The 27632-nt window shown below is 35.8% G+C and overlaps 1 protein-coding gene and 1 long non-coding RNA gene across 4 annotated transcripts in view; one reads left to right on the top strand and one right to left on the bottom strand.

The window, feature by feature from the left end:
• The window catches only part of ITGB1 (integrin subunit beta 1), a 43857-nt gene extending 22590 nt beyond the window's left edge, over positions 1-21267 (top strand). For 2 of the 3 annotated variants that reach the window (XM_084511293.1, XM_084511292.1), the window contains exons 5-17: positions 1201-1371; positions 1672-1910; positions 2802-2957; positions 4092-4187; positions 5141-5230; positions 6106-6246; positions 6368-6570; positions 8522-8760; positions 10800-11022; positions 12251-12483; positions 13074-13240; positions 14062-14142; positions 20059-20199. In XM_084511293.1, the coding sequence (XP_084367419.1) occupies positions 1201-1371; positions 1672-1910; positions 2802-2957; positions 4092-4187; positions 5141-5230; positions 6106-6246; positions 6368-6570; positions 8522-8760; positions 10800-11022; positions 12251-12483; positions 13074-13240; positions 14062-14136 (2033 nt within the window). In that variant the 3' untranslated portion in view covers positions 14137-14142; positions 20059-20199. Of the gene's footprint in view, positions 1-1200; positions 1372-1671; positions 1911-2801; positions 2958-4091; positions 4188-5140; positions 5231-6105; positions 6247-6367; positions 6571-8521; positions 8761-10799; positions 11023-12250; positions 12484-13073; positions 13241-14061; positions 14143-20058 lie in introns of all 3 variants that reach the window. The other variant, XM_084511291.1, reaches the window with a different exon arrangement.
• On the bottom strand, positions 12141-15678 carry LOC311432820. Its single transcript, XR_014690357.1, has 2 exons — positions 15356-15678; positions 12141-12607 (listed from the first exon to the last, which is right to left on the bottom strand). It is a non-coding gene; the product is annotated as an uncharacterized lncRNA (long non-coding RNA).
• Positions 21268-27632: the final 6365 nt, after the last annotated feature.

The following is a 27632-nucleotide window of genomic DNA, read 5'->3' on the forward strand; positions in this document are numbered from 1 at the left end:
ATAAATGCAACGTGATCCGAGACTGCTTAGCACAGTGAGGAAAGGGAAGAAAAGGAAAAGAATTAAAATTATTTTACAATTTTGGTATTAGCCCTGTTTAGTTCTAGTGACCCTTTCAACTTCAAAAGACAAAATAATAGTCTGTTGACACAAATTTGATCAGCAGAGCATACAAGGGACCTGGGCAACCAAAACCTATTAACCCAAAAAATCATTGTTCAGTTTATGAGCACTTCTTTTGGTCACAAGGTCTCCGATGAGGGTTTGTGTGCATACAGAGGGGGATGTTTGCTTTCTGTGCAGGCTCTTTTAAACAGTAGCTAAGGAAAATCTAAAGCTTTTATTTGTTTTAAATAAAACGTGCTGCACAGCTGCCTGATCCATATGCCCATTCCTTTTGCCCATTTTATGCTTTCCCCAGATTGTTAGTTTTCCTCATATTAAGCAAATATTTGCTAATTATTAAGCAGACTTAATTGGCAGCAATATCACCATTTCACTTTAGTGACTAAAAGCTGGGATGAAGGAAAAAACTTTCAATTCCACTCCTTATTTCATAAACAATAGGCAAAAGAATTATTTTCCATTTAACTTGCGGGTAGTTCTTCTGCACTGTCTTTCAACATCAGAGTGAAACTACATGCTTCTGTTGGCAAAGCACAGGGTCTGGGCTTACAATTGCAACAGACAGTAACCAATTATCTCGACTACTGTTTTTGTGTTCAGCCTGTATTTGATGCAAAGTAACTTGAAATATTCTATCCAGAACTGATTTTTCTTTTATAAACCTATTATAAGTGTTTTTCCTAAACTAAACCCTTAGGATTTCTTCAGTCATCTTGGATATAAATAGATATTGAAAATTTATGCTATTAGATTGTTAAAATTATTGCAAGCATCGAGATTTAAAATTACAGCAGCTAAGAGAGGCTTGGTTTTATCAGGATATTATTTTCTATGGGGAAATGAAATGCATTGACATGTAAAGTTGGGCATCTGAAATAAATACTCCTTGAAAATTTTTTCATCATAATTTAATGTTAACTATTTCAATTAACAGGAAAAAAAAAAAAAAAACACTAGCTCAAAACCTCCATCATCAATATCTCAAAGACTTTCCTTAAAAAGACATTTTTCTTGCCAATGTAGTTATTGTAGAATTTTTAATGGCTTCTGTTTGTTGTTTAATCTCTGAAACAGGGGAACCGCAAACATTTTCATTAAAATTTAAGAGAGCTGAAGATTACCCCATTGACCTTTACTATCTTATGGACCTCTCCTATTCTATGAAAGATGACTTAGAGAATGTGAAAAGTCTCGGAACAGCTCTGATGCAAGAAATGCAAAAAATAACTTCAGACTTTCGAATTGGTAAGAAAGATTTGCTTATTCAAAAGTTTCCTTCCTGATGTTTTTCACATCAGTAAAGTGAAAATCACTTCATATGAAGAATAATTCTTTTTTTAAAAACTAGCAGTATTATGGCAAATATACTAGCATGTAGAAACTATTGAGGAATATGAGAATAGTTGTGAAGGAGAAGGGAGAATGTAAACAAGTATGAGAGCTATTTTTAACAACAGATCAGCCATAATGAATTTGTATTGTATCACAATATAAATAATAGAATTCCATTCTTCAACTTACAGGGTTTTTCTCATTCTCTCCTAGGGTTTGGCTCTTTTGTGGAGAAAACTGTGATGCCATATATAAGTACAACACCAGCCAAACTCAGAAATCCTTGTACAGGTGACCAGAACTGTACAAGTCCATTTAGCTATAAAAATGTGCTCAGTCTTACCAGTGAAGGAAATCGATTTAATGAACTTGTAGGTAAACAGCACATTTCTGGTAATTTGGATTCTCCTGAAGGTGGATTTGATGCAATAATGCAGGTTGCAGTTTGTGGGGTAAGTGTGTGTTAGTTTTCTGAGATAAAATTGTTCTAACTGATACTTTAAGGCTGTATTTAAACAATTTCATCTAATAATGTTTTACGGTGCCTGACCTGAGTTTCAACTTGTCGTGCTTGTGCTAGCAAGATAGGGTAAAGTAGGCTGCATGAATACGTTGATTTGTTTTGTGGAGACCTCTAGTGAGTGAATGAAGCCAGCAAATGTGGAGGTGGTGATCACAGGTTGTATTCACATCAGATAGATATGTTGCAAAGATGATGTTTTTAAAGGCTGCTGCAAAAGAAGAGTCAAATTCTGCTCACAGAAGCATGGAATTCTAAACAGGCCATTGTTATCCAGTGATTTCAAAGAGTCATTACGCTTTTTCTAGCTCATGTTTCAGAATAGCTTGGTGAATGTTAATTTCTACTAGCTTCTTAGACAGAAGTAGATCAAAAACAGATTTTTGTTTATTTTTGGAGAGCTGATCTAGATCGCTTCATTATTCTTTGATGTTTCTGTTCTGACACGATTCTATGCACAATATAGACTCTTCAAAAATTATATCCTACTTTACTGCTTTGTTACTATATTAATATATTGTTAATCAATGAAGTAAGGACTTTATGAAACTATATGGAGTCCTATTTTAAAAGTGCAGAAGGAAAGTTTATTACCTTTGGTGAAAATCTTACAGATAATATTTTACAGGAGACATTTAATTAAATATAAGTGCTTTTAAGATTTGAGTGAATTACAGTTTCCAGGACTATGCTTTTGTTATATGGCTTCTCCTAAGTCTGTCTGCCTTATTATGTATTTACCTCTTCATTGTTGGTCCACATTAATATAAAAGAAAGTGGTGCAGAATGCTGAAATTTATTTTTTTTTTTTTTATTTCCTAAGGATCAAATTGGATGGAGAAATGTTACAAGACTATTAGTGTTTTCCACGGATGCTGGATTTCACTTCGCAGGAGACGGTAAACTTGGTGGAATTGTTTTACCAAATGATGGGAAATGTCACCTGGAAAATAATGTGTACACAATGAGCCACTATTATGTAAGTCTTTGCATTGTCTTGTAGGGAAATTTATGTTTTCTGGTGTTTAAGCTCAAAAAAATCATTTTAGTAAACTGGCACTGTTTCAGAATGCTACATCTTTTAAACTTTACCTATTTGCCTATGTATTAAATCAAGTGACTTTAGCTTAAGTAAAGCAAAACTGCAAGAATTAATCCAGTCTTAATTCAAAAACTTCAAGAAGTGGCAACTTCACTTTACGATTTGTGGTAGTTAATAACTCTGCTTGTCCACTGGTGCTCTGTCCTAATATTTTATTATTTCATTAGTCTGCTTGTTCAGAAGTAGTTCTAATACTGTCCAGTTATTTATAACATCATGTCTAGTTGTATTTTCTTTGGGGCCCAAATGAACTGCTTGCAATTAGTCTCTGTTCATAAGTATTTTATTTTTTATATTTTATTTTTGATTTTATTTTATGCCTGTTAGCCATTTTGAATCATTTTATCATGAACTCTCACTGTATACTTGTAATTTTTAAATCAATTTTGCACTTATTTGTAATTGAAATGATAGAACTCTGACTGCTTGACATCTTATGCTACAAAATTTATGATAAAAAATATGTTTAACAACATTGTTACCATGTCTTATTGATAAGTTAAGCAGATGAAAAGTGAAATGAAAAACATTTACTTGATAGGGTGAACACAATAAGCTTTACAAAGTTTCCATGTTTGTATTCCTAATTGAGAGCGCTTGTTTAATGACGACCTACAATTAATTGTTTTATTTAATCTTTTCTTTATGAAACAGTGCAGAAGCTAGTGATTTTCACAGAGATGTCATATGGAAAACTATCAAAGATAATTTTTGGAGAAAATGGAGATTAGGAATTTAAATTGGAGTATTTAAATGTCAGTGAATAGGATAACATTCTTGTACCTTGTACCTTCAAAGATCACCTCTCTTCATGGGGCATATATGGAATCTTTTCAAGGATTGTTTGCTTGTGGGGTTGTTTTTTCTTTAGAGTTGTAACATAAGCTGGCTAGTTATAAGTCTTATGAATGTTTCTAGAAGTGATTTGTATTTCTACTGTCAAAATGTTTCTGATTTTCTACTTTGTGTACAAACTTTGAATTGCATTTTATGCTTGATGTTTTTTAATAGGATTATCCCTCTATTGCTCATCTGGTACAGAAGCTTAGTGAGAACAATATTCAGACAATTTTTGCTGTTACTGAAGAGTTTCAGGCAGTTTATAAGGTAAAGATAAGTAACATATTTCTGGTCTCTACTTATTTTTCCTCAACCAATTAGAGACTTCAGGTTTGGACTGAATTAAAGTTGTTTAATTTGAAATTAAAACAAGTATGGATGGAAGTGATCACAGTAGTATTTTGCTATTTATGTTTTTGTTATTAAGCCTTTTTTTAAGTTGTTCAAAGTGATACCGAACACCTTAGTAATTTCCAAGGAAGAAACAGATCTCATATTTCCTCAGTAAATGATCCTCCTTATCTCTTTTTATACCTTTATAGATATAAGGCAGTGGAGAACATATTTGCAATGCTACTTTTTATGCACATGTTTACAACAAAATGGCTTAGGAGAGCACCTAATGAATATAAATAGAGCAAAAAGGACAAAGAACATACTTTGTCCTTTTTGCTCTATTTATATTCATTATCGTTAAAATTGAATATTGGATATGATTATGAAATAGGAAATTACTATTTAAAAGAGTTGCTTATTTTTCCTCATTTTAATGCATCAAGGTATATTTCTTTCTTTTATCTGTATTCAAATTGTAAGTTTTTTTTCCACTGGAAATCATCTTTTTTATACCTATCTCTAGAAGTGTTGTGCTTCTTTTTTAAGATCTTGAAGATGTGTGTGGTAAATTTGTGCAAGAGCACATCTTTTATTCTATTCTGTTTTATTCTGTTACCATAAAATGAATGTCTTAATTGGCAAATTTAAAGTGAAAATGCAGAAGAGAAAGGTGGATATTTTTTTTTTATTCCAGTATTCCTTTGTATAACCTCAAAAATCATGAAGAACGATGACAACACTTCAGCTTTACTTTTTGAAGTACTTGATCTTGATTAGTTAATCCAGTAAAGCATTATATCACCATACAGGTACTTACACTACAATTTATACTTAGTTTGTTAGTCAAGCTGTAACTTTCCTTTTACTTTTGTAAATATTGACAGGAACTGAAAAATCTGATACCAAAATCAGCAGTGGGAACGTTGTCTTCAAACTCCAGCAATGTGATTCAGCTGATCATTGATGCATACAATGTGAGTTTTTTTTTCCAAGGTAGATTTTAATTTTTTCTACAAAACAGGAAGTTTGTATTCTAAAATGTAACTATACAGCCAGTGCAGTAAAACCACATTAGACTTTCAGGCACTGTGGTGATCAGAGCTTAGATGACTAGAAAGATACACGCTTACGGTCACTTAACCTCTTTATTTCTTTCTAAATTTATCATCTATGTTTTCCCTTTAAACAAACAAACATAACCCTTACTTTTGGACCTTCGGCTCTTTGCCTTATTTTAACATGGAAAAGGAATGGGCCATTTTTCAACCTGGAAAATGTCTCCATCAACCTCAGTGGTTCTTTCATTTGGCTCCAAAATATTTTCTTCATAGCTGTGTTGTGTAAATGAGAATTGTTGCCCCTTTGGAGTACATAGAATAAGTGTTTGCCAACGTCCACGCATAGCAGGGCTCAGGTGTGAGAAGGGGTCACCATGTGTGAGGATGGGCAGCCCTGAGGCAGTCTGTCTCAGCACACTGGAGCTGCCCATCCCAGAAACCTGGAAGGCTGAGGCAAAGTGTCCCAGACTGCTGGGCACAGGCAGGCACTGCAGCATTTCCCTCTGCTTAAAACATACCTGAGGGAGAAGAGTGTTCTTGGACCTCATTGTGCTCAGAGCCAGAGACCACTTGTGCTTCCCATTGAGAGCCACTGGGCACAACACGAGGTTGGACTGGGATCAGGTCCCAAAGCCTCTTATGCTCATTCTCCTGCATGTCTTGCATTTCCTGGCATATCTCTGCATCAGTAGGAGTGAGGGAGAGTGCTACCTTGTTCAGACTGTCCTGTATTTGTTCATCAAAATGCTTTTGCAACTCCATTCTGAGTTAGCTAATAGCAATCGTTTTAGTCCCTTTCTTCAGAGGTGATCCTGGAAAACAGTAAGCTACCAAAAGGAGTGGCAATCAGTTACAAGTCTTACTGCAAGAATGGAGTGAATGACACACAAGAAGATGGAAGGAAATGTTCTAACATTTCAATAGGAGATGAGGTAACTTACAATACATGTGCTACTCAGAAATTTCGTTAGAAGTGTCCAATATTTATTGTCTTTTATAAATATTACTAAGTTTCTTTTAATAATATAGCACTCCATGTATTTTTGTTTGCAGGTTAGATTTGAGATTAACGTAACAGCTTACGAATGTCCAAAGAAAGGACAAAATGAAACAATTAAAATTAAACCATTGGGATTCACTGAAGAAGTGGAAATTAATCTCCAGTTCATCTGCGAATGTCAGTGTCAAAGCGAAGGAGAACCTAATAGTCCAGCCTGCCATGAAGGGAATGGAACATTTGAATGTGGTGCATGCAGGTAAATATATAGACCTTATTTATTTTTGAAAATGGGAAATATGATCTATATTTGGTTTACTTAATTAAGGTTTATTTGATTTTAATAATTTTTGAGTGAAGGAACAAGAATTGTTGTTATAAACCTGTTTCTTTTAGGACATCTTGACATACTGTCATATATCTGCAAATAATCCTTGTGCTGGAATTTATAATATCAATAATTATATTGGAGCTATTGCACACATCAGAATTAGAATGTGGCCTTGGGTTAGTCCTTTATAGGACTTTATAGTCCTTTATATCTTTATAGGCCTTAATGCTTTTTTTGTTCCCACATTTAATTTTAAGGTCTATCTAATGTAGCGGAGTTATGGGAGAAAATGAGTAGAATTAACTTGTGATATTTTTTCAAATATTAATACTTATCTAATTTTGTCTTTCTAATGTGAATTCTGCTGATTTCAAGAAATTCAAAGTCTTCCTAGGTTTTGATAGGAGCTCCTACCTAGGTTGGCACCAATTATGCCATAGAAGGGAAGAGTAAAGTAGCTATTCTTTTGCGACTTTTATTTTAGATGACTTTTTCTCCCTCAGTCTCTTCCCATATGTTATTTTTAGCCTTTTAGGATCTTATTAAGATATTTCTTCTAATTACATGCATATATAAATCTTTATGTGCAATCTTTTATGTACCTATGCCTTTAAAATTTCCATTATTGCCAATCATAGTCATTAGATTAGATGTATATCTCTCATTACACATTTGAAAATCAAGTAAAATAATACTGGATTTTCTGGATTTACACACCACTAGGAGAGTAGTTGGAAATTGACCTCTAGTACATCAAAGTTTAAGGCTTTTTTCCCAAGAAACCTACAGCAAAAATGAAAACAGTCTCTTCTTGGAAATCCTTGAGACAAGAGTGCAAAGACCAGAACAAAATTAAGTAGTTCCCAAGGAAAACAAGATCCAGGACTTCAGAAAACAGTACCGGTTCCTGCTCAGTGAACTGTAGCTGAAATAAGAGTTATAAATCTTTTTCCTCATACTTTAATATGCGATTATTTATGTGAGTGAAAATAAAGAAGTTACTGACTTCAAGTTCATAGGACGTCTGGTGTAGGACTGACTAATATCTTTGTGGTGAAGCTAATGACTGTAGAGAACTGAGTGAAAGAATGACATATGGCTCTTAACTCCTTAATACTCAGTAAGTTGAGGAATAACTGCTTCAGACCATAAACACTGAATAAATTGCTTCATTTTGAAGACTTTTTTGGTGTTTCCTTTAAATAAGGAACCATCAATGACTGTAGAAAGAATTATTAAACTTGGTATCACTGTTATTAGCATCCCCATGATTTCACACAGGGGATAACAGACCTGTGGATAAGAACTGCCTTTTGCTTTTGGAGCAAGAGCAGTTTCATGATGGAATTATCTCTGATTAACAGGTTGTCAGTTGCTGAACAAGAACACCCATTTCTTCATCATTGCTTTATGCTTGATAAGTGCTGAGCCCCTAAGATCTTCGTTGAATTTGCTGGTGCTCAGAAGCTCTGAAGATCAGCTACTCCCCTGACTAATTGCTGCTGTTCTTGGGAAATTCTTTCATTGAAAGTTAACAGCAGCTACAGTGAACAGTCACTGTCACTTAAAAGTAATTATTGTTCTGTCACACTGGAGAGGAATTAATAGTGGTTATGTGGCAATCTAGTTAGCGGTGGTGACAACAGTTTCTCACCTGGAAGTAATCAGGATAGGAGCAGCTTAGTCGAGTTACCTCCAGCAGCTTCAAGAGCTGTTAAATAGCTAGAAATCCTGTTTTAAAATTGACTTGGAATATTCCTTGAGATAAGTCACTATTACTCCTGTTCTCTGCTATTTTTGCAGTCTTTTTATTGTATATGTTTTAATTAATTAGGTTTACATTTTCAGCCTTTTTTGTTCTCATGTTCTTACCTTGCAGATGTAATGAAGGACGTATTGGAAGACTTTGTGAATGTAGTACAGATGAAGTAAATAGTGAGGATATGGATGCTTACTGCAGGAGGGAGAACAGTACAGAAATATGTAGTAACAATGGAGAATGCATTTGTGGACAATGTGTATGCAAGAAAAGAGAAAACACCAACGAAGTGTATTCTGGCAAATATTGTGAATGTGATAACTTCAACTGTGATCGATCAAATGGTCTGATTTGTGGAGGTGAGAAGTGACTTCAGACTCTTTTATAGACAAAACTGGTGAATAGTTTACCAGTCTGTCAACTGTACCCTGTAAAGCAGTGATACTTAGCTTAAAAATACATATCTGCTTGATGAGATGAGAAAATGCGCAGAGTAACAGTGACTGAAAATGCTTCTTTATTAATAAAACAGCCCTTTGTGATCCTGAACATAGGGTATGAATACATGTTTCAGCCTTCCTTGATTCAGAGCTAAAAGAAGGATGTAACCTGAACTTGACTTCTGCTGTTTATTGCAGAATTGCCTTCAGGTATTATAGTAAAGAATGCTGAGACAACTGTCATGAGATTATAAAGTTATTCTGGCTCAGTGTAACCACTGCGTCAATAAAAAGAGATAATGACCTCAGTTTACTTGTAATAGTGTTTGAGCTGGTGCTTGACAACATACCAGTGAGATGCTATCTTGAGACTATTTCAAAAGGTGAGTGAAGCTTAGAATGTGCTAGACCCAGAAAGATGCCTTAAGTGCTTGAAACAAGACTCTAAATAGCACTTTATTCTGAAATCAAAAGCAATTTAGAAAGCCGTCTAGCAGCGAGTGTCTAACTTAATTTTGCTGCATGTATTTTTGTCCTGTAACTTCCTTAGGCTTCTTCATACGTGGAAGTAGCTGGTGGGAGTGTAACTACTACCTCAGTTTTGACTGCGATCCAAAAAACTAAACAGAGAAGCTGCTAAGCTTTAACTGAATTAAGAGAATACCTAATCTGTCTGATTTAGTTGGAATACACTTGTTGCTCATCAGCTGTCCAAAGGATAGGAGCAGTGGTGGTGGTGTCCCAAAATAGATGGTGACAGAGGAGTGTTGACCTGAACACTTTATTTTCAGTGGAGAAGAAGTATAGCCAGAGATCTTTCCATTCAATCCAAATTGCCCTTTTCGAGATATGGATATCTGTTTCCTCTGTAGGGAATGTAAGGAGCATAAAGCTCAGGTGAGACAGAGTTACTGAATGGTTTTATAAGGAGGCTAAGGGAGCTCTGCACTAGTGTGATCTCACCTCAAGTATTGTGTGCAGTTTTGGGCACTACAGTATAAAAAGGACTTTAAACTATTAGAGACTCCTCCAAAAGAAGGTAACAAAGATGGTGAAGGGTCTAGAGGGGAAGGTGTATTAGAAGCAGCTGAGGGCCCTGGGTTTGTTCAGCCCTGAGCAGAGCAGGCTGAGGGGAGGCCTCATGGCAGCCTGCAGCTCCCTCACGAGGGGAGCAGAGGGGCAGGCGCTGAGCTCTGCTCTCTGGGGACAGCGACAGGACCCGAGGGGATGGCATGGAGCTGGGACAGGGGAGGGTCAGGATGGGGGTTAGGGAAAGGTTCTGCACTTGTTGGGCACCGGGACAGGCTGCCCAGGGCAGTGGTCACAGGACTGAGCTGCTGGAGTTCAAGAAGCGTTTGGACAATGCTCTCAGACACAGGGTCTGGTTTTGGGGTGGCCCTGTGTGGAGCCAGGAGTTGGACTCGATGATCCTTGTGTTTTGTTTTGTTTTTTTTTTCAAACTCAGAATATTCTATGTTTCTAGGTGTTTCATTTTTCTGTGTTATAAGTCTAAGTTATTGCATTCCTCATCTTTTTAGATCTTGCATTATAAATTTACATAGAGATAGGTACAGCAGTGATCAATAAATATTGATCTGTAGAGTATTTATATACATACAAAATTGCCAGCTGAAGCAGTGCTGTGATGCTATCCACCCATGAGGTATAGCCATCACATTACACTGTTCTTGATCAGCTTTCCCTGGTCTCATCATTTTGTTTATGAAAGGAAATCCAAATGTAGGAAAATGGGAGAAGAAAAGAATTCTGAAAGTAGTTTTTTAAGGAAATAATTTATTTTTTTTAGTTCTTTTGATTCATTAGTATATTGATTTTTTGTCGACCAGAGTTTTCTTTTCCCTGTGTCTATTTGAAGTTGGTAAACATTTTGTTTCTTAATGTCATAAACTTGTTTTATATTAGATTTCATTTAACTGAAATATCTTTTCAATGCTCAGGAAATGGTATCTGCAAATGCAGAGTTTGTGAGTGTTTCCCCAACTTCACTGGCAGTGCTTGTGATTGCTCCCTGGATACTACTCCATGTATGGCATCTAACGGGCAGATTTGCAATGGAAGAGGAACCTGTGAATGCGGAACTTGTAATTGTACAGATCCCAAATTCCAAGGCCCCACATGTGAAATGTGTCAGACTTGCCTTGGCGTCTGTGCAGAGCACAAGTAAGTATCTAGAAAACCAAGTCCTAGCTTCCATTCGTTTGGCTTCATGGTGAATTTATGCATAATTTGAAAAATGTGGTATGCCCTGAAATGGAGGAATATAATGCTATCCGTTTAGGTAATAAAAGTCGTTGGGTGAGCATCAAGAATTACAAACTAAACAGTTTGATTGCTTCCAGATAGTCTATTTATTTCTTAAATTCTTTCACTGTTGTTTTCTGTTACGCATAGAAATGTGTGTATTACATTAAATCACTTTTACCCATTCACGTTGACTTGGGCAGGTTACAGATTTTCCCTATTTCACGTATAGGGAAACAGCCAACTTTCTGAAGAGTTGTGGGAAGCTTAGGTCTGTTGTGACAGGCTGTAAAGTCCCACTGTCAACCTTTTGAAATTAATGCAGCAAAAGTAAGCATAGATAAACTGCACAGTTTCCAGAATAGTTAAAATTGCAGATAAGCTTTTTGCTGAGAACTTCTGTTTTGTTTTAAAACTTTTTTTATTCTAAAAACCTATTGAAGAAGTCAGATTATCCTGACAAGCAAAAGCTAGACTTAGATGTGGGGGGGGGGGGGTCAATGAAATCTACATCCCTGTCTTAGGAAATCCAGATTTTTGCAAGGAAGCTGTTTTCTGCATGCAGAATTTTGAAATAAATTTATGAGTAGTGGCTCTGCTGATTCCTGGCTTTGTGCAACTGACTTTAAGATTTCTCTCAGCACAGTCTTTTTACTGTAAAAATCCTACTAAGTCTGCTATTTTTCAATGATTTATTCAAGTGATATCTTACTGTAAAACTAATCACAGTTTGTTCTTTTTAACCCATCATTGATACTGTTTCATTGTAAATCTTCTGCTCCTACACTAACTTCTTTGAGAGAATATTCATTTTCCAGTTGTAACCGCTGAAAATGTGTTAGAATTATTTCCTTTTAGAAGTTTAGGTCTTTTATCCTTTTTTTTTTAACCCCCTGTCCTTGAATCTTGCCAGTCATTCAGTAAAACAGAAATTTGGCAAAGCAGGTTTTTGTTAATCAAAAGATACATTAATGTTACAACTGGTTAAAAAAAAAAAAAAGTCTTCCTTCTTTTTTTTTATTGCTTTTATGGAAATGTTTTTGGTCTTTGTTTTTTTTTTTTTAACTCATTTGCTTTTCTTTAGATTCAATGTTAAATCTTTTGTGAACATACTAGAAAGCATTGCTTCTGATTTGCATTTCCACAGGGACTGTGTTCAGTGCAGAGCTTTCAATAAGGGTGAAAAGAAGGAAACATGTTCTCAGGAATGTATGCATTTTAACATGACACGGGTAGAAAGTCGAGACAAATTGCCGCAACCAGGCCAGCCCGATCCACTGTCGCATTGCAAAGAGAAGGACGTCGATGACTGCTGGTTCTACTTCACGTACTCCGTCAACTCAAATGGTGAAGCCAATGTCCATGTGGTAGAGACTCCAGGTATAAACATGATGTTGTCATTTCTCCCTCACCTTAATTCTCGCACTTATATAGTATAAAGTAGCTCTGGTTGTTTTGCCTGAGTTAGATGTATTTTTTTTTTCCTTTCAGTAGAAATCAATTCCTAAGATGAGGAAATATTTAAAAGAAGAAAAAAAAAAGTTGCGTAGAAGGAAAGTGTTAGTTGCTAACTAGCACATATCTAAGTAACATCTATATATATTACTTACAGTCCAAGATAAAACGAGGAACACCTTTTTTGACTTAGAGCTCTTGCACGTTTAAAATACAATTGCTAGTTATTTTATTCTTATACTCTGGATGAATTGCTTAAAGCGTTAGCAGTGTGTAGACTTCATCAGAATATTAAATATTCTATTACTAAGATTAAACAAAAATTAGAAGGATAAAAATAAGATGCAATGTTGCAAGATGTTGTGTACTAAAACTTTAGTAATTTAAAGTGAAAGTAGTATTATCTTTGGTACTATAAATACTGGCTTCAGTACCAAATATAATTTTAAAAGCATCTTCATACACATTACCTTCATCATTCTGTAAAATCATGTTTCCCTTGTTTTGTTCCCTAGAATGCCCTAGTGGCCCTGACATCATTCCCATTGTAGCTGGTGTGGTTGCTGGAATTGTTCTTATTGGACTTGCATTGTTATTGATTTGGAAACTACTAATGATCATTCATGACAGAAGAGAATTTGCTAAATTTGAAAAGGAGAAGATGAATGCCAAGTGGGATACGGTAAGTGAGGAGGCTTTTATCTGTATAAAAGCTGCAGTAGTTGGCGAGGATTAGGAAACTGTTGTTCACATGCCCTGTGTGTTTCAGATTTGTTTCTCCATAGGACAGGAATACAGAAATATCATAATTTTAAGCTGATTTAAAATGTGTCATTTGTTACCAATAGCAAAACAAAAACAAACAAACAAACAAAAAAAGAGTCCTCTTCAAGAAGAACATCTTGGTTTAGTAAAGTGAGTAATAACTTCAGTTGGAATAAAATTTCAGAGAGAAAATGTCATGGTGAGAGAATAGTTCAGTTTTGCAGTTGTACCACATTCTATAAGATACAATTAAAATGTCTGTTAGAAGGTGAAAATCACACTTGTATAAAATAAAGAAGGAAATTTTTTGCTTATAAAAGAGATCTTGTAAATATTCACATGGGATTAGTTGGGAGATTTCAGTAACTGGTTGCAAGGTCATGGTGCTGGCTTGTTGAGATCTTCCCAACCTCTTGACAATAGAAAAAATATGTAAGAAAAACAAGCCTATGGTCTGTAGGCTTACATATGGTATCGGGTCTCTGCCTCTGGGAAATGTTAGGAACCTGGCAATCAGAAACCCTATGCTACTGTTCTATAGGTCAATACCCATATACGGTTGGTGAGAGAATAATTTGAAAAAATGTCCTAGGGTGTCTTCTGTTAAGAAAATTAAGTCTAAACTGGAAAAATAATACTAACAACTTTATATATAGCATGATTTTTTCAGTGACAGTTGAGAATGTTGCTTTTTTTTCCTGTTGAATTATTCGACATTGACCATTTCTTTTACTTCAGCAAGAAAACCCAATATACAAGAGTCCTATTAACAATTTCAAGAATCCAAACTATGGACGTAAAGCTGGTCTCTAAGTCTCAGTTTGTATCTCCTTTCATTTTCTTCCTTTTTTTTCCTTTGCATGTCACTTCGAACTCACTGTGTGTCACAGTCAGTTAATCACAATTTGAGTCTTGTGCAGTTTATCTGCTGCTGCTTTGATTCTGGGGTTTTAAAGAATGCAGCTTGAAAGTCTAACTTGTTTTGACAGAAAGATTGCTTTCTTACTAATATCACCAGTACTGGCTTAAACTATTCTACAATATATACATATTTTTAAATGAACTATTTGTGAATAATTATGTGGGTATATAATAGAACAGCTCTTTGGATTAAAGAAGATTGTGAAGAAATGCAGTGTTCAGGGAAGGATTTATCTTCTACGCCTTCAAGTCAGCAATCAGTTTGCTTAAAACTAATGTGTTTGCAAAGCTGGTTTAGATACTCCTGAGATATCCAGCCTATAAATATAATTATTTTTATTAAAATAACTCTGACCATTTGAGGGTGGCCTTGCAGATTTATTTTTTTTTTTTAAGTGCTTTGGCTTATTAACCTAGAATAGAATGAGCCTGAATTTAAAGTGTGAAACGCATATACTCTACTCATTTGGTAATTAAATATGCATCTTATTTTTTCCATCCCTATTTTTGTTGTAACTGGCAATATCAGTCCTTGTAGCTCAGTCAGCTTGGGGCCTTTATTAGAAAAAAGCATTCATATGAGAGGAGGAAGTGTTCGTGTCCCCTCCAGATGTACTTTTTGCCCTAGTTTCTTAGTCCTTCCTAAACTTTGTCTGAACTCTAATTTGTTTGGAAATGCTGACTTCAGTTCTCTTCATACCCAAAGAGAAACAGAAGTATCCAGAAGAGCAAGACAGTAAACCAGAAGTGATGGATATTCTGTGTAGACTTTTAAGATTGCACTCTCTTGAATGCTTTAGGATTCTCCTCCTTCCCTGGGATTCCCAGTTGCTGGGGAAGGAGTAGGAAAGGGAGGATGATGGGAGCAGATGTCAACAGAGTGTTGAGAGTTAAGAAATGCAGAAAATCTGATTAAAGGAAGGGAGTGGGACCTGAAAAAGTTGGGAAGGCAGCACATCCCTTTAAATATCAAAGGGCTTTTTTCAGGAGCTAGTGGAAGGGAAGGATCGCTATCTCAAATTTTACTCTGTCTGCTGTTTCAGTTTTTCAGTGTTGCATTTGAAAGATTTTGTAAAGAGAAAATGGGAATTAAGAGTATTTAAGCTCTTACCTGTCCTCACTATGACATTTTCAAATACTTTGTCCAGCATTCTGAGCTCCAGCTTGATGAAAAGTACTTTCCTTTTCTCTTTACAATCTTTTTATTTTCCAGCGTGTCCAAAATTGATTGGAGAAAAAAAAAATAAATAAATAAATGAAAATTGTTTTGCTTGACACAGTGACCACATTCACCTTCTTTCCTTTTTTTTTTTCTTCTCAGAGTTGATTATTTTGGGGAGGAAACTGAGTTCTTAATCTTCTCTAATATTTCACGTATTCCATCTGTTAAGTCTCTGTTACCTTCTTTTCTGCTGTTCACTGACTTGTGTATTTTCTGTTCCGTGCAGAACAAGCATGTAACAAACCACGTGGTGTGTAACTTCCTTTCTTTCTTCTCACTCTCTACCCCATGACTCCTCCCAAAATATAATGTCTTCAGTGTTGCCATTTCTCCTCATATTACTTCTTGCAGAAAGCTTTCTTTCCATGGAGAGTGAATCCTGCCTTCTTGTTTCACTCATTGTGAAAATCAAAAACTATGAAGGAGTGTAGGTTTTCAAGTATGATTTTTATCCTTTCTAGTATTCATGGAAATATCCAATCCTTGGAGAGAGAGGGCAGGCAGTTTTAGCTTTATTGGCCAGCAGAAAGTATCGTCCTTGGCCTGCAGCACTGACTGCGTGGTTTAGATCTGTGCCATTAAAAAAGTATTTGCTTAGTTGTAGGCTAGTTGTTTTCTTCTAGTCTTCCAGTCGTAGTAGGTGATGCCCTCTGTCATCTGTGCTGCCCTCGACCTGGGCCTTTGCTTTACCCTCTGATTCAGTTGCTATATTTACAGATTGACAGATGACTTGTCTTATTACTGTAAAATAATGAGTAATAATATTGATAATATAATGAATAAAACAAAAGTATGAGAGCTGAAAATCGTAGGAGCCAGCTCTTGAACAATTTGGGTGAGTAGGATGGTAGGATTTAAACACACTATATAGGTATTTTAGGTGACTTAAAGCAGTAAGTCCACAGGGAAAAAAAAAAATAAAAGGAATAAAAAGGTTGATCAAACATCCTGTATAATAAGTTTATTCTTACAAAGCACCAGACTAAACTGTTTATTTCTGAACAGCCCAGTCTGCTTAAAAATAAGTACTGTTGCAAGAACATGATGCTTTATTCTCTCTTGAAGGTATTTTTTAAAATGCCTTTATCTTTTGTCCAATGTATTTCACTCTATCTTGCATATAATTATTGTTTGTTGATTTTTGTTTTATTGTTGCTTTTGTTTAAGTGTGTGTGATGTTTTAATTTATAAGAACTTGTGACAGAAGTTTTTCCTAACTTTGCATGCTTAAACCAGTGTTTTCTGCACTGGCATAAAGGAAATGGGTTTACTTACAAAGCCGTAGCTCTTGCCTAAGCAAGTTTGAAATGCCACGTTTTGGTGGCCAGTTAAAAACACAGAATGCTGCTAACCTCTGGAAGTTCGTACCGTGTGCCAGCTGTCAGGGGCCTAAGTGAGGTGAGAGTTGGGTTAGACTAGTGCACGTATTATTTACTACTTCCATGTTAGATTTAATAATAAGCTGTCTGTCCAGAAGACCTTGTTGAGATAGAGACTGAGCATGGCTGGCAAGGCCAGTGCTGCCAGTGCCTGGCTAACAGAAGCCATTTGGGCGCCTCTGTTCTGGTTACAGGCAGTAAAGCCACACAAGCTGCTAAGCTGAGTAAGCGTAAGGTTGGGTTAAGCTGAACAGTTCTGATTGCGGTGACTGCATCTCCAGTATTTGTAGTGGGAACTGAGACACTCAGCTGGTGTGGGGAGGCACCTGGTTAAGTGCTGCCTAAATCCCACTGGGAGTTCTCGTAAATGTAAAATGCAAACCCAGGGGAAGACAGTGCAGCATCTCACTTTCTTTGTACATGTAAATAGGCCTTATGCTAGCTAAATAAAGAGCTTGTACATCTCAAATCATGATTTCTCTTGAAGAAGCGTTATAATAAATATTTACAGTCACATTCTGCAAATTGCATTTTGGACCTGATTCCAAATAGAAATTAATTACATGAGTCGTACCCTGCAGATTTCCAGGTTTTACTCCTAACCTTTGGACTGATTCCTGCAATATCTGACGGATGGAAGTTACTGCCCTTTTACAAATAAGAAAATGTAAACATCTACCTCCCTGCTTGTGCAGGGGGTAGTCTGTTTTGTAAAATGGTGAAGGTTAAAAGCACAGGGTAACAAGTGTTACACATGCATAATGCCTTCCGGTTGAAGAGCTATGTGCATTATTTTCTAATCTGTATTCAGTATAACCTACTAAGCTTACAGACTTTATCTGAATTACAAATTTTACTGTTTTTGTGTGTGTGTGTGGATTTCTCTTATTTTGTTTGTTTCAGAAATTTGTATTAAAACTTGTCTAGGAAAAAAATCAATATACATTGCCAAGCCCTTTGAGGCATAATGAGGTATTTCAGTTACTGATGAAATCCCTCCTCCCTGGATGTTTTTTTCAGTTTAATCTGTATCTTACTGTTGCAAAGCCTTTTAATAAAAAAATATCCTGGGAAGGGGGTACAAGAAATTTTTGCCTTGATAATTTTTCTGGCTGAGAAGTAGCCACAACACTGTGTTTCTGTGATAAATAAATTCTTTCTCTCAGCTCCCCATCCCTTTCCAAACCAGTAGATGACAGATTTTTAATCAAGAGAGAGTTGTCTGGCATCTGATAGAAGGGCCTTTTGCCATTACTGTGTATTTGTGAAGTTTAGCCAACACCGGACACCCAGTTCCAAGCTTACCTCAAACCAGATGATGCTGACTCAGGTCTTGAGGAGATGAAGTAGAGAATCTTGATTTCCAGGGAAGAGACATTGTCCAGCAGTGCAGTTTCTGGACTTGAGAGATTAGGCTGGGGTGGCAGATCTAGCAAGACTGCACGTGCTTCTTTGTTTTTGGCATGTAGAGAAGCCTACCTTAAGGAGAAATACTCTTTCCGTCTGAGAGACACTGTGACAGAAATGCAGAATACCAGCTAATTGGCCTTGTCCTGGCAGCAGGAGCTGCTGCTGTTTGGGTAGACCAGTCACTTGTCCCTTACCAGGTCTTGAAAACAGAAGGCAACAAGCTTCCTAGGAATTGATATGGTTTCAGACCAAGTTGTTTCTTGCTTGCCTTGTCACCTTTTGGCACATCCTGTGGTATCTGTAGTTGACGTTCAAGGTTTTACGACCCTGGAAAAAACAGGCATGCTTAATCTCTATGAATCACATATATTTACAGGGGCTTTGGGTTTCTTAGAAATAAAACGAATATTCAGAACAGCATCTCATAGCAAGACGCAACCCGTTTAATGGGTAAATATGAGTCACTTAAGTTTAGACACTTCTCAGCTCAGATGGTATATAGCAGCTATTCTGTAGTGCTGTGTGAAGAACAATAAAAGACTACTTGAAAATCTACTTTATTAAAGCAAGAAGTCTCCGCCAGACACAGCTTATTGTACACCCAAAACCAGACTATCAAAGATTAAAGAAAAAAAATTAGCATCCAGGGTTGGGGTAGGATTTCCTTTGACTGTAGGAACAGTGGTTTTAACCCAAAATGTAAAAGCTATCTCATCTGGGAGGAACCTCAAAGATACTCCCTTCCTAACCTTCAGATATTCCCCTGCTGCTAATGAAGGCCAGATACGGTTCTGGCCTGAGCTGTGCTCAGGCTGAGGTCTGCTCTGTCCTGAATTTCCTCAGAAATTATTCATGCATACACAGAAGAGCTTCGCAATGGTAAACAATGTTTATTTAGCTTGAAGTTCAATTGTGGTAAGAGTACAGCACCGGAGATGCAGGCTGTATCAGTAGAGTTCTAGCTGGAGCAGTTACTTCGAATAAGATCTGCCTATATCCATATTCATTTGGAGTTCAAGGAGTTCATCGTAGGTGTGCCAGGATGTGCCATAAATGGAGTAAGATTTACTGAGATAAAAGGAAACTTGGGAACAAGGGAAGTTTAAACTTAAAATAAGCTTATTTTAGAGGTTTTCAAATCTCAGTAGGAGAGATATAAGCAGTTACGTGGGCATTCCTCTTATCAGCAGAAATAATGTTTTTATTACAGTATTCTCACCAGGACAGTAATCTCTTAGTTTTAAGTATGCATTTTCTGTATATTGGGACAGGGGGAAATCTGCAGGAATAAAATGAGAATGACAAGTGCTAATGTTCAACATGAAATATTGAGTGTGTATTGTTAAAGTAGTACAAGCCTTTCCAGTCTGTGTCTAGAAATAATTTATAATGTGAAATAAGCTATTTAAATGTTAATTATAGCAGAATGTGGTCTGTGATCTATGTGGTCTGTGATCTGTAATGGTTTCAAAAGATATCGTTTGCAGTTCTTTAAAAAAAAGTGTAATGGGCTACAGACGTGAGTTGACTGCTCAGCCCTGAGATACGAGCATATGAGGTGCAGCAGTTTCAAAGTAAACCTGTGGCATAAACTGAATAGGATCATGCCCTAACCCTTTGCTTTATTAATTAGCTAAGCATGCCTTTGTTAAAGTTGCAAGAGGAAAAAATAGTTTGATTTAAGCAATTTGTATACAAACAAAACATTTGTGGGTAATTTCTTAAGCTAATTTTCATACTTCTTGCAAACAGAGTGCTTATTTCATCTCACTGAATGTTAATAAAATGTTTTTCTTTTTCTAGGGTGAAAATCCTATTTACAAGAGTGCAGTGACAACTGTGGTCAATCCTAAATATGAGGGAAAATGAACACTGCTTGTATAACTTCACAACACTGTATGCAGCATAGCAATTTTTGTAGTCACAGTAAGATAGATTTAGGGCAAACTGCAGTGATTTTACTAATTCATTACATATAGGTTTGTTTTCCTGTTCAGGTTTTGAGAATGTACCATATGTAATTTTTTTATTTTTTATTTTTTTCAAATAAAAATAATCAGTGCCGGGGTCTGACAAAAAAACTTGAGACTGTATAGCCTAGTCAGCTAAGGTCACATGGTGCCTTTTTGACCTTTTTCCACTCCCTTGCTGTGAATCTAGATCTTCTACAGGGTGTGATACTGCTATGACATGACGGGAGGGAAATGGTTAAAGCAATCAGCATGAGGGCTCTGCCTAGCCATTTAGTATTAAATTTTTTAGCTTTACAGGGAAATCAGGGCTTGAGTTCGCAGGTATAATTAAACTCATGTAGCATGGAGCTGGTGAATAACTGGTGTTCTGCTTACTTATATGATTAAGTATGTGGTAAGTTGAGTAAGTTGGAAACGAGGAGAGTAAAGGACTGAAAAAGTGTGTGTATACTTATTTTTGAATTTTAATTGCTTATTGCCAGGTTATGGTTAAGATGAAAGGGTTTGGAAAGAATTTTAAGAAGGAATAAATAGCTTTAAAACACGTGCCATTACTGAAAAAGTTGCTGACTGGTAACTTGCCTAGTTTTTCTTTGTAAATTCAAGCCCTGGGTGGCAGTATCGTGAAGTACTTTACCAAGACATCCTCAAAACCCATAAGGGCCTTATGTCATACTGTGTCTTTCTTCTGTAATTTTTCCTTAGTTTAAAGCCTGGTGCTTTGTCACCCTTCTAATCTTTTTAATGTATTTGTTTGCAATTCTTTTTGTAATATTTTTGTATCAACACAAGCTTTTTTTTTTTTTTTGGGCAGTCTTAGCTGTAAATTTGCCTTTGCCCTGTAGCTAAGATTGCATAGTTTGTCATGTGACGAGTCACATATTTTTGACATGTGCCATGTATATTTGCCTTTGACCATTCAAACTGCATCATAGTCATCTTCTTGTTTTAAGTGCCTTTTTATTTTAACAGATGTTCACTTTTTACAGTGCTATTACTGAAGTTATTTATTAAATAAAAGTACCTTAAAATACTTGAATCTTGTCTCTTTGTCTTTTAAAAGATGATACTATTGGGGGAAAAAAAGAACTATGTCTGGGAAAGAGGTAATAAATATCGTAATAATACAAAGCACATCTTTTACATCAAATTTGAGAAAATTTAGGTTAAAAAGGTAAGTTATGTAAAAGTGATCTCGAGTAACAGAAGTTAGTTGTTGTATAAAAATGCATAAAGGCCAGGGTGCAGCACATACAGCATCAACGTATCACGTACAGTGACAACTGATGTTAAGCCACTGCCTTTTATTTGTATGTGTGCTAAAGAAGTACTGTCATTTAACACTCTTCTACCAAATGGACTATGTGGGTAACACTGTTTCACAACACACAACGTTAGAAAAATAATGCATTTTATAGATATATCTGTATTTCTATAATCACTTCGTAATTAAAAACATTGTATAGTATGTTCATGGAATCAACTCTATGATTTTGGGGTTTTGTGGTTTGTTTTTTTTTTTTTTTAACTTCTCAGGATAAACTAAAGTAGCAGTAGATTGGGTGTGTCTGTGTGCATTGGTATCTTCGGGGGGGAGGATCTGCATCGCTGCTGGAGCAGGGCCTTCACAGCTAGCAGCAATGGGGGAATGGAGACACAGTGGCCAGCTACTGGTTAAACCAAGCCCAGTCACTGCAGGGACACACAGTGTCAGTCTGTCTCCCACTAGTGGGCCTTCATTTCTAATCAGCCAGACAGGGGAAATAGGATGAGGTCATTCATCCCAAGTGCTGTTCTCTGTCAGTGTCTATGTATGTACTATATGCATATTTTGTGTATACACACTTGCTCTGTTCTTCAGCTCACTATTAATTAGCCCTGGTGATGTGGTGCTGCAGCAGCCTTGCTTCTCCTGGGCTACTGGATTTGACAACAGGTGTGGTTTTTGCTGATCAGTGCAAATGAGAGCAAATTCACAGATCAGAAGAAGCCACACATTATTGTAGCCTGCTGTCCTTCATAACAAAGTCCACAGTAGTGCTCTGAATTGCTTCTTACTTTGAGAATGTGCTTGTGTTCTCAGTCCAAATATAGAAAAAAGGCATTGTAAATAATAATTTAATCAGATTTATTTTGGACAAAATTATCTATAGTCAAAAAGTTGGTACTTCTATTTTTTAATCCATTTTCCCTAAACAGTGTCAATGTTTATCCATTTTCCCTAAACGTCAATGTGTGACAGCCTAATTCAATCAGCTGGTGTTTACATATTATTCTTAGTCAAGTAGCTGTCTTCACTCTCTATCCGAAAAGATTACATGATCAAATATTGTCCAGAACACCTCACTATCTTTTTTTTTTAGTCATGTTTATAGTAAACAAAGATACCAAAACACCTTTTTCTGAAGTAGAACTATTTACTGAAGCTTTGGTTTTGATCAAATGAGGTGAGATGAGGTGATAAAGAATACTCCAGCTACAAAGCTGTACTGTTTACAGGCTGTTTTCTAAGCAATTCTCTTTCTTGAAAAAAAAAAAGTATTCAGCAGAAAGAAAATACTTATAAGCAACCATGAATACAAGTATCATGACACAGTGCTGCAAAGTAATTCACATGAATGCCAGTTAATGATAATCACATGGGATTAATGTATTCCTCATTAAAATGGATAAATTACAGCTAGGAAGAAAAACAACCTCTATGGCACAATATCAAATAATAACGATGTTGGGGTTAAATACTAATTTTTGAAGGCAGGACTTTTTTTAAATAAGATTAATGATGAACTGAAGAGAATAATACAGATCCTTCTAAGAAATATCTTAGAAAACAAGATGAGCAAAATATTGTCAATGGAAAGTTAGTAGATACACTATATTCATTCTTCATGGGATGGTTGTATGATCTGTCTTGACATGCTTTAATACTGTTACACAGCACATAAACCAAGTATTTGGATCCAGAGAAGATCTAAGAGTACTGCATTGTTGATTCTCTGCTTTGTGAAATTATAAACTCGTTTCCATGTCTCATTTTACATACATTAGGATTGTCAAAGCAAACCTTAATGCACACTTTATATTTAATGTCACTGTTAAATAATTTGAAGAATAAGACTTCCATTATCAGTCTGCAAACTATATTCAGTAGTCTTTTACATGTCATAGTTTTCTTGCTATTTGAAATTTTCAAGTTGTACTTCTTATCAAGATACTCATTATCAGCTAAAATTACCTCAGTGTGAAGAATGAGTTACCACCGTAGATGTAAGTTTAGAGTGTTCTTCATATATTAGGTACTGTGGATTTGCCTCTAATACACCTGCTCATCATGACCTGCTTTTTTCCTTTCCTCTGCTAACTATGAGGCCGTATACCAAAGAAAAGGATGGAGCCAGTACATGGCACTTGCACAAGGTGTGATTGGTGTTAAAGATTGTCTCTGTAAAATGAAAACTGAAATGCTGAACATGGAAAAAAATGCTTGCATTTTTTCAACAATACTATCATGGCAACACAAAACAGTCCATGTAGTTTAAGAAAACCACTGCATTCCATTAGATTGAGTAATTAAGTGATGTAAAACAGATACTGAAAATGAACAAACTATTTCTTTATTCTCATCTAATTTAGTTTTTACATTAGTACAGGATGAAGACAGGTGAAAAATAAATGCATATCTAAAGGTGTCAAACATTTTACTCTAGAAATATTTCCTAACCAAAGTAGAGGCTCTAAGAATAAATTAGTAATACACTTGTGGAAGAGTACAGAATCAAGATCAAAGCCTACTTCAGAGCTCCATAAAAATAAAAAGGCACAGAAAAGCAGTAAAACAGATCAAATATATCTGTTCTACAAAAGCAGTAATAGTGTAAGTATTTCTGCTTTCTTAAATAAGAATGCTGATGCCATAGGTGTATCAGAAAGTCTAAGGGTGGTAACTGATTGGGTATTATTGGAAGACTGGAAAACAAACCATTTACAGCAATGCTTAATTTCAAAATGGCAAAGCATAAGAACACAGACCTTTCCAGTTTGATTCCAGGTTAGTATGCAAATCTATGCTCTGTTACCTCCTGATTTTTCTCCTGAAAGAAGCAGACTTACCTTTAATCTAATATATTAGAAAAAAAATATGCTGATGCTTCGAGGTACATGGCTAAGGAGATACCAGTCAGCTGCTTTATATTCAGTTTTTACACTGTGCAGGAATTTACCAGAACAGAAAATCTAGCTATTTGAATATAGTTTATAACATATGGGATGTTCAAAACCACCTAAGACTTTGAAGTGTGTCCATGAGAATTGGTGTTTTAGCAATAAACCACATACCAACAAATTTAATCCCCAAAACTAAAATGATGATTGTGTTCCCATTTGAAGCATTATCCATAGTCAGCAAATAACAAACATTAAATAAGAATTGTGAAAAATAAAATTGCGGATCACTTACTGAATTGCACTGGCACTTTTGTGTCATCTTCATCCATTCAGGATCCAGAGCACTAAGCCTCCCCTCGGTGTGGATGGGTATAATACAGTTCAGAGGCTGTTTAAACTTGCCTTTGCATCCCCATAGTAAAAACAATACACTAAGTATCAGGTACAACAGTTACTCCAAGTTGTTTCAAAAATATTTACACAGAAGAATTAAACTATTCTATAAACTTCATGGGCAGTTTCACAAAAGAGACCATGCAGGTATGTAAAACCCTGCCTCCGTACGGCATAAAGGGAAAAATGAAGAAAGAAATAGTTAAATAGTTTTCTGTCTGCTGAAACATGCACCTTATTATATAGTACATTTGAAAACATTTTCTAATTATAGTAACAATCTAGTATTTCAGACAAAGATCAGGAGGATATTTTTACATATATTCAAGTACTATGCTCCTAAGTTATCAGCCATTAAAAATACATTTTCTTTACAAAATACCAGAGTACCACTTAGGCAACCTAATATATCACTCTCCATTGCCAGAACTGCTCATTCCTTTAGTCAATGAGTAATTTGACATATGCAAAAATAGACATTGCCTTCTAACTGTTTTTACATAGGTCTCAAACAAAAGAATTCTAAACATTAACATTTTTCTGAAATAATTTCCATGTTCATAAAAATCCAGTACTGTTACTCCAGGAAGATAAGACTGTCTCCATAATTCCAGTATATTCAGTAACAATTTTGTGTCTGTAAGCAATACGGTGTCAGACTTCAGCTGTGTGCTTTCCACACGTACTGCCTGTTCGGCTAGCTGCCAGAAACAGTTTCCTGAAGGCAATGTTTCCTTTCAGATCTGATACCAAAATCACAAGAACTCTTCTGTTTTGGTAGCTCATTTAGTCTATCCTCTGCAAAAACTGTAAAATATAGGTGGTTAATTGGAAAACTACCTTTATGTATTTTGTTTAAAAATTTAATCCTAACATACTGACCTTAAACATAAAACTTACTTTATATTGGAAATAACATCCATAATATATTAAGTCAGCCTGTAGAGTAAGTAATATTTAAAAGAAATCTTTGCCTTGAAAAGAATGTCTTCTCCTTGTATTTAAATAATAACATGAAACATTGCATAAAGCACAAAAGCAATGACACTTTTATTATCTTTGTCAGCCCTGCCCTCCCCTATGTGTTATATATTTAAGCCCTGCAAAACAAAGATTATCTTTTTATTTGTATCACAATGCACTTGTGATTTGTATTCCAATCTCTGGATCATATTATCTTATTTTCCCATCTTACATGTTACAATAGCAAGAGGGAATCATGGTCAGATGTATGGATTGGGAATGTATGATGTCTTCTCCCATCTTTTCTTTCTCTTCCATCTTCTATTTTGGATGCTGTTGACCCCTCTTGCCTTCCTGGCACTTCACACCCACTAGGCTTGAAGATTGCTTTTCTTGTTCCAGTCCATTTGAAGACTGTTCTTTTAGTCTTGATGAGCCTTTTTGCTGTTTTCCCACCCTCAATATTCCCCAGGGCAGAATCCATTGCCTTTTTCCTCATCTCACATTATGTTCTCTCTAAGCAATTTCATCAGCTGACACATCTTCAGTTATCATTTCTATGCTGATGACTAATAAATCAAGCTCAGCATCAATTGTTCTTCTTGTAATATTCTCCCTCTGTCCTTTCAGATTACATCATTTCAAGGTTTTATCATCTTTGATGAAATTTCTGGTAAAGATCTATTTTTCTTTCCCAAGTATCTTTACTTTCCAGAAAATAACTTTCTGGATACTCAGGTACACAATCTCGGATACCTTTACAGTTTTCCCTCATAATGTTATTATAAAAAGCAGAGGGAGGATTGAAGATCTTGTTTCCTCTTTCATCACCAATGCCTGCTCTTTACTCAACATCCTCTCTCTTTCCCTGTTTGGACAAACATAAGTGGCTTCCCTCCAGTCTTTATATAAGGTTAGGAATAGGAAACCCTTATAAAAACCCTTTTGATTTGTTAATGTACCCTTGCTTCAACACTGTCCTACATGAATTCTTCCACCAGCTCCCAGTTCTCTGACATTGATTGTTTTTCAGTAAGTGTCCAGGTGCAATGAACATACATCTTTAATATATAAAATCAAACCTCATATTAGGTAGACTATAGCTACTTACCAAGTTAAAGAAATATCTGAGCTAGTTTTAAATTAGCCAATGTATTGACAGAAGTTAATTAGCAACTGTCAAATGCCACAAGCAGACCTATTCCAGTCTGTGTTGAAGACAGGAAGCCAGAGAGCAAGCTAAAGACAAAGCTTGCTAGTGTAAACATACAAAATTGACTTCTGTTATTGTTTGTTATGTTCAGGGAGACAGAATTACGTGCTTCTGTAAACATTATTGCAAGGAAATTAAAACTTAGTAGTATTGATTTGTGGGAAGACAGGAAGATTTGAGGAAAGCTTAAGGACACAATCAGGACAATCATTTTCTTCATATTTTTAATGCATAAGAAGCTTCTATTAGAGCACCAGAAGCCAAAAATGCTATGGTAAAGCAGACTCATACAGATTGGAACATTTTCATTTTGTGCTATCAGGAGCTGTGCAAAGCAGATGTTTAAAGACAAAATAAACACACAGCAATTAATGAATAACATGTAGAAAAGGAAGGACACCCAAGGAAGGAAAGACATGATTGCAATCACATTTCCTACAGGAATGGCAGCTGTTTCCTGTCATCATCAAGGTGTGCCATGGGTATATGAGGGTAGGTCTGGGACTGGCTAAACGCTTACCACAGTATAAAACCCTCATCAGCTGTTAATACAAAACTATGTTTAATCAATACCAGAGTGACAGAAAATGCAATTTCATTTGTTCATGGCCAAACCTATCAGGTTTTATTTTGCTTTCATTCAGCCCTGTCTGAGGAGGTACATGTTTTCA

This window comes from Aythya ferina (genome assembly GCF_964211825.1).
Source record: "Aythya ferina genome assembly, chromosome: 2".
In the NCBI taxonomy this organism is placed as follows: Eukaryota; Metazoa; Chordata; class Aves; order Anseriformes; family Anatidae; genus Aythya; species Aythya ferina.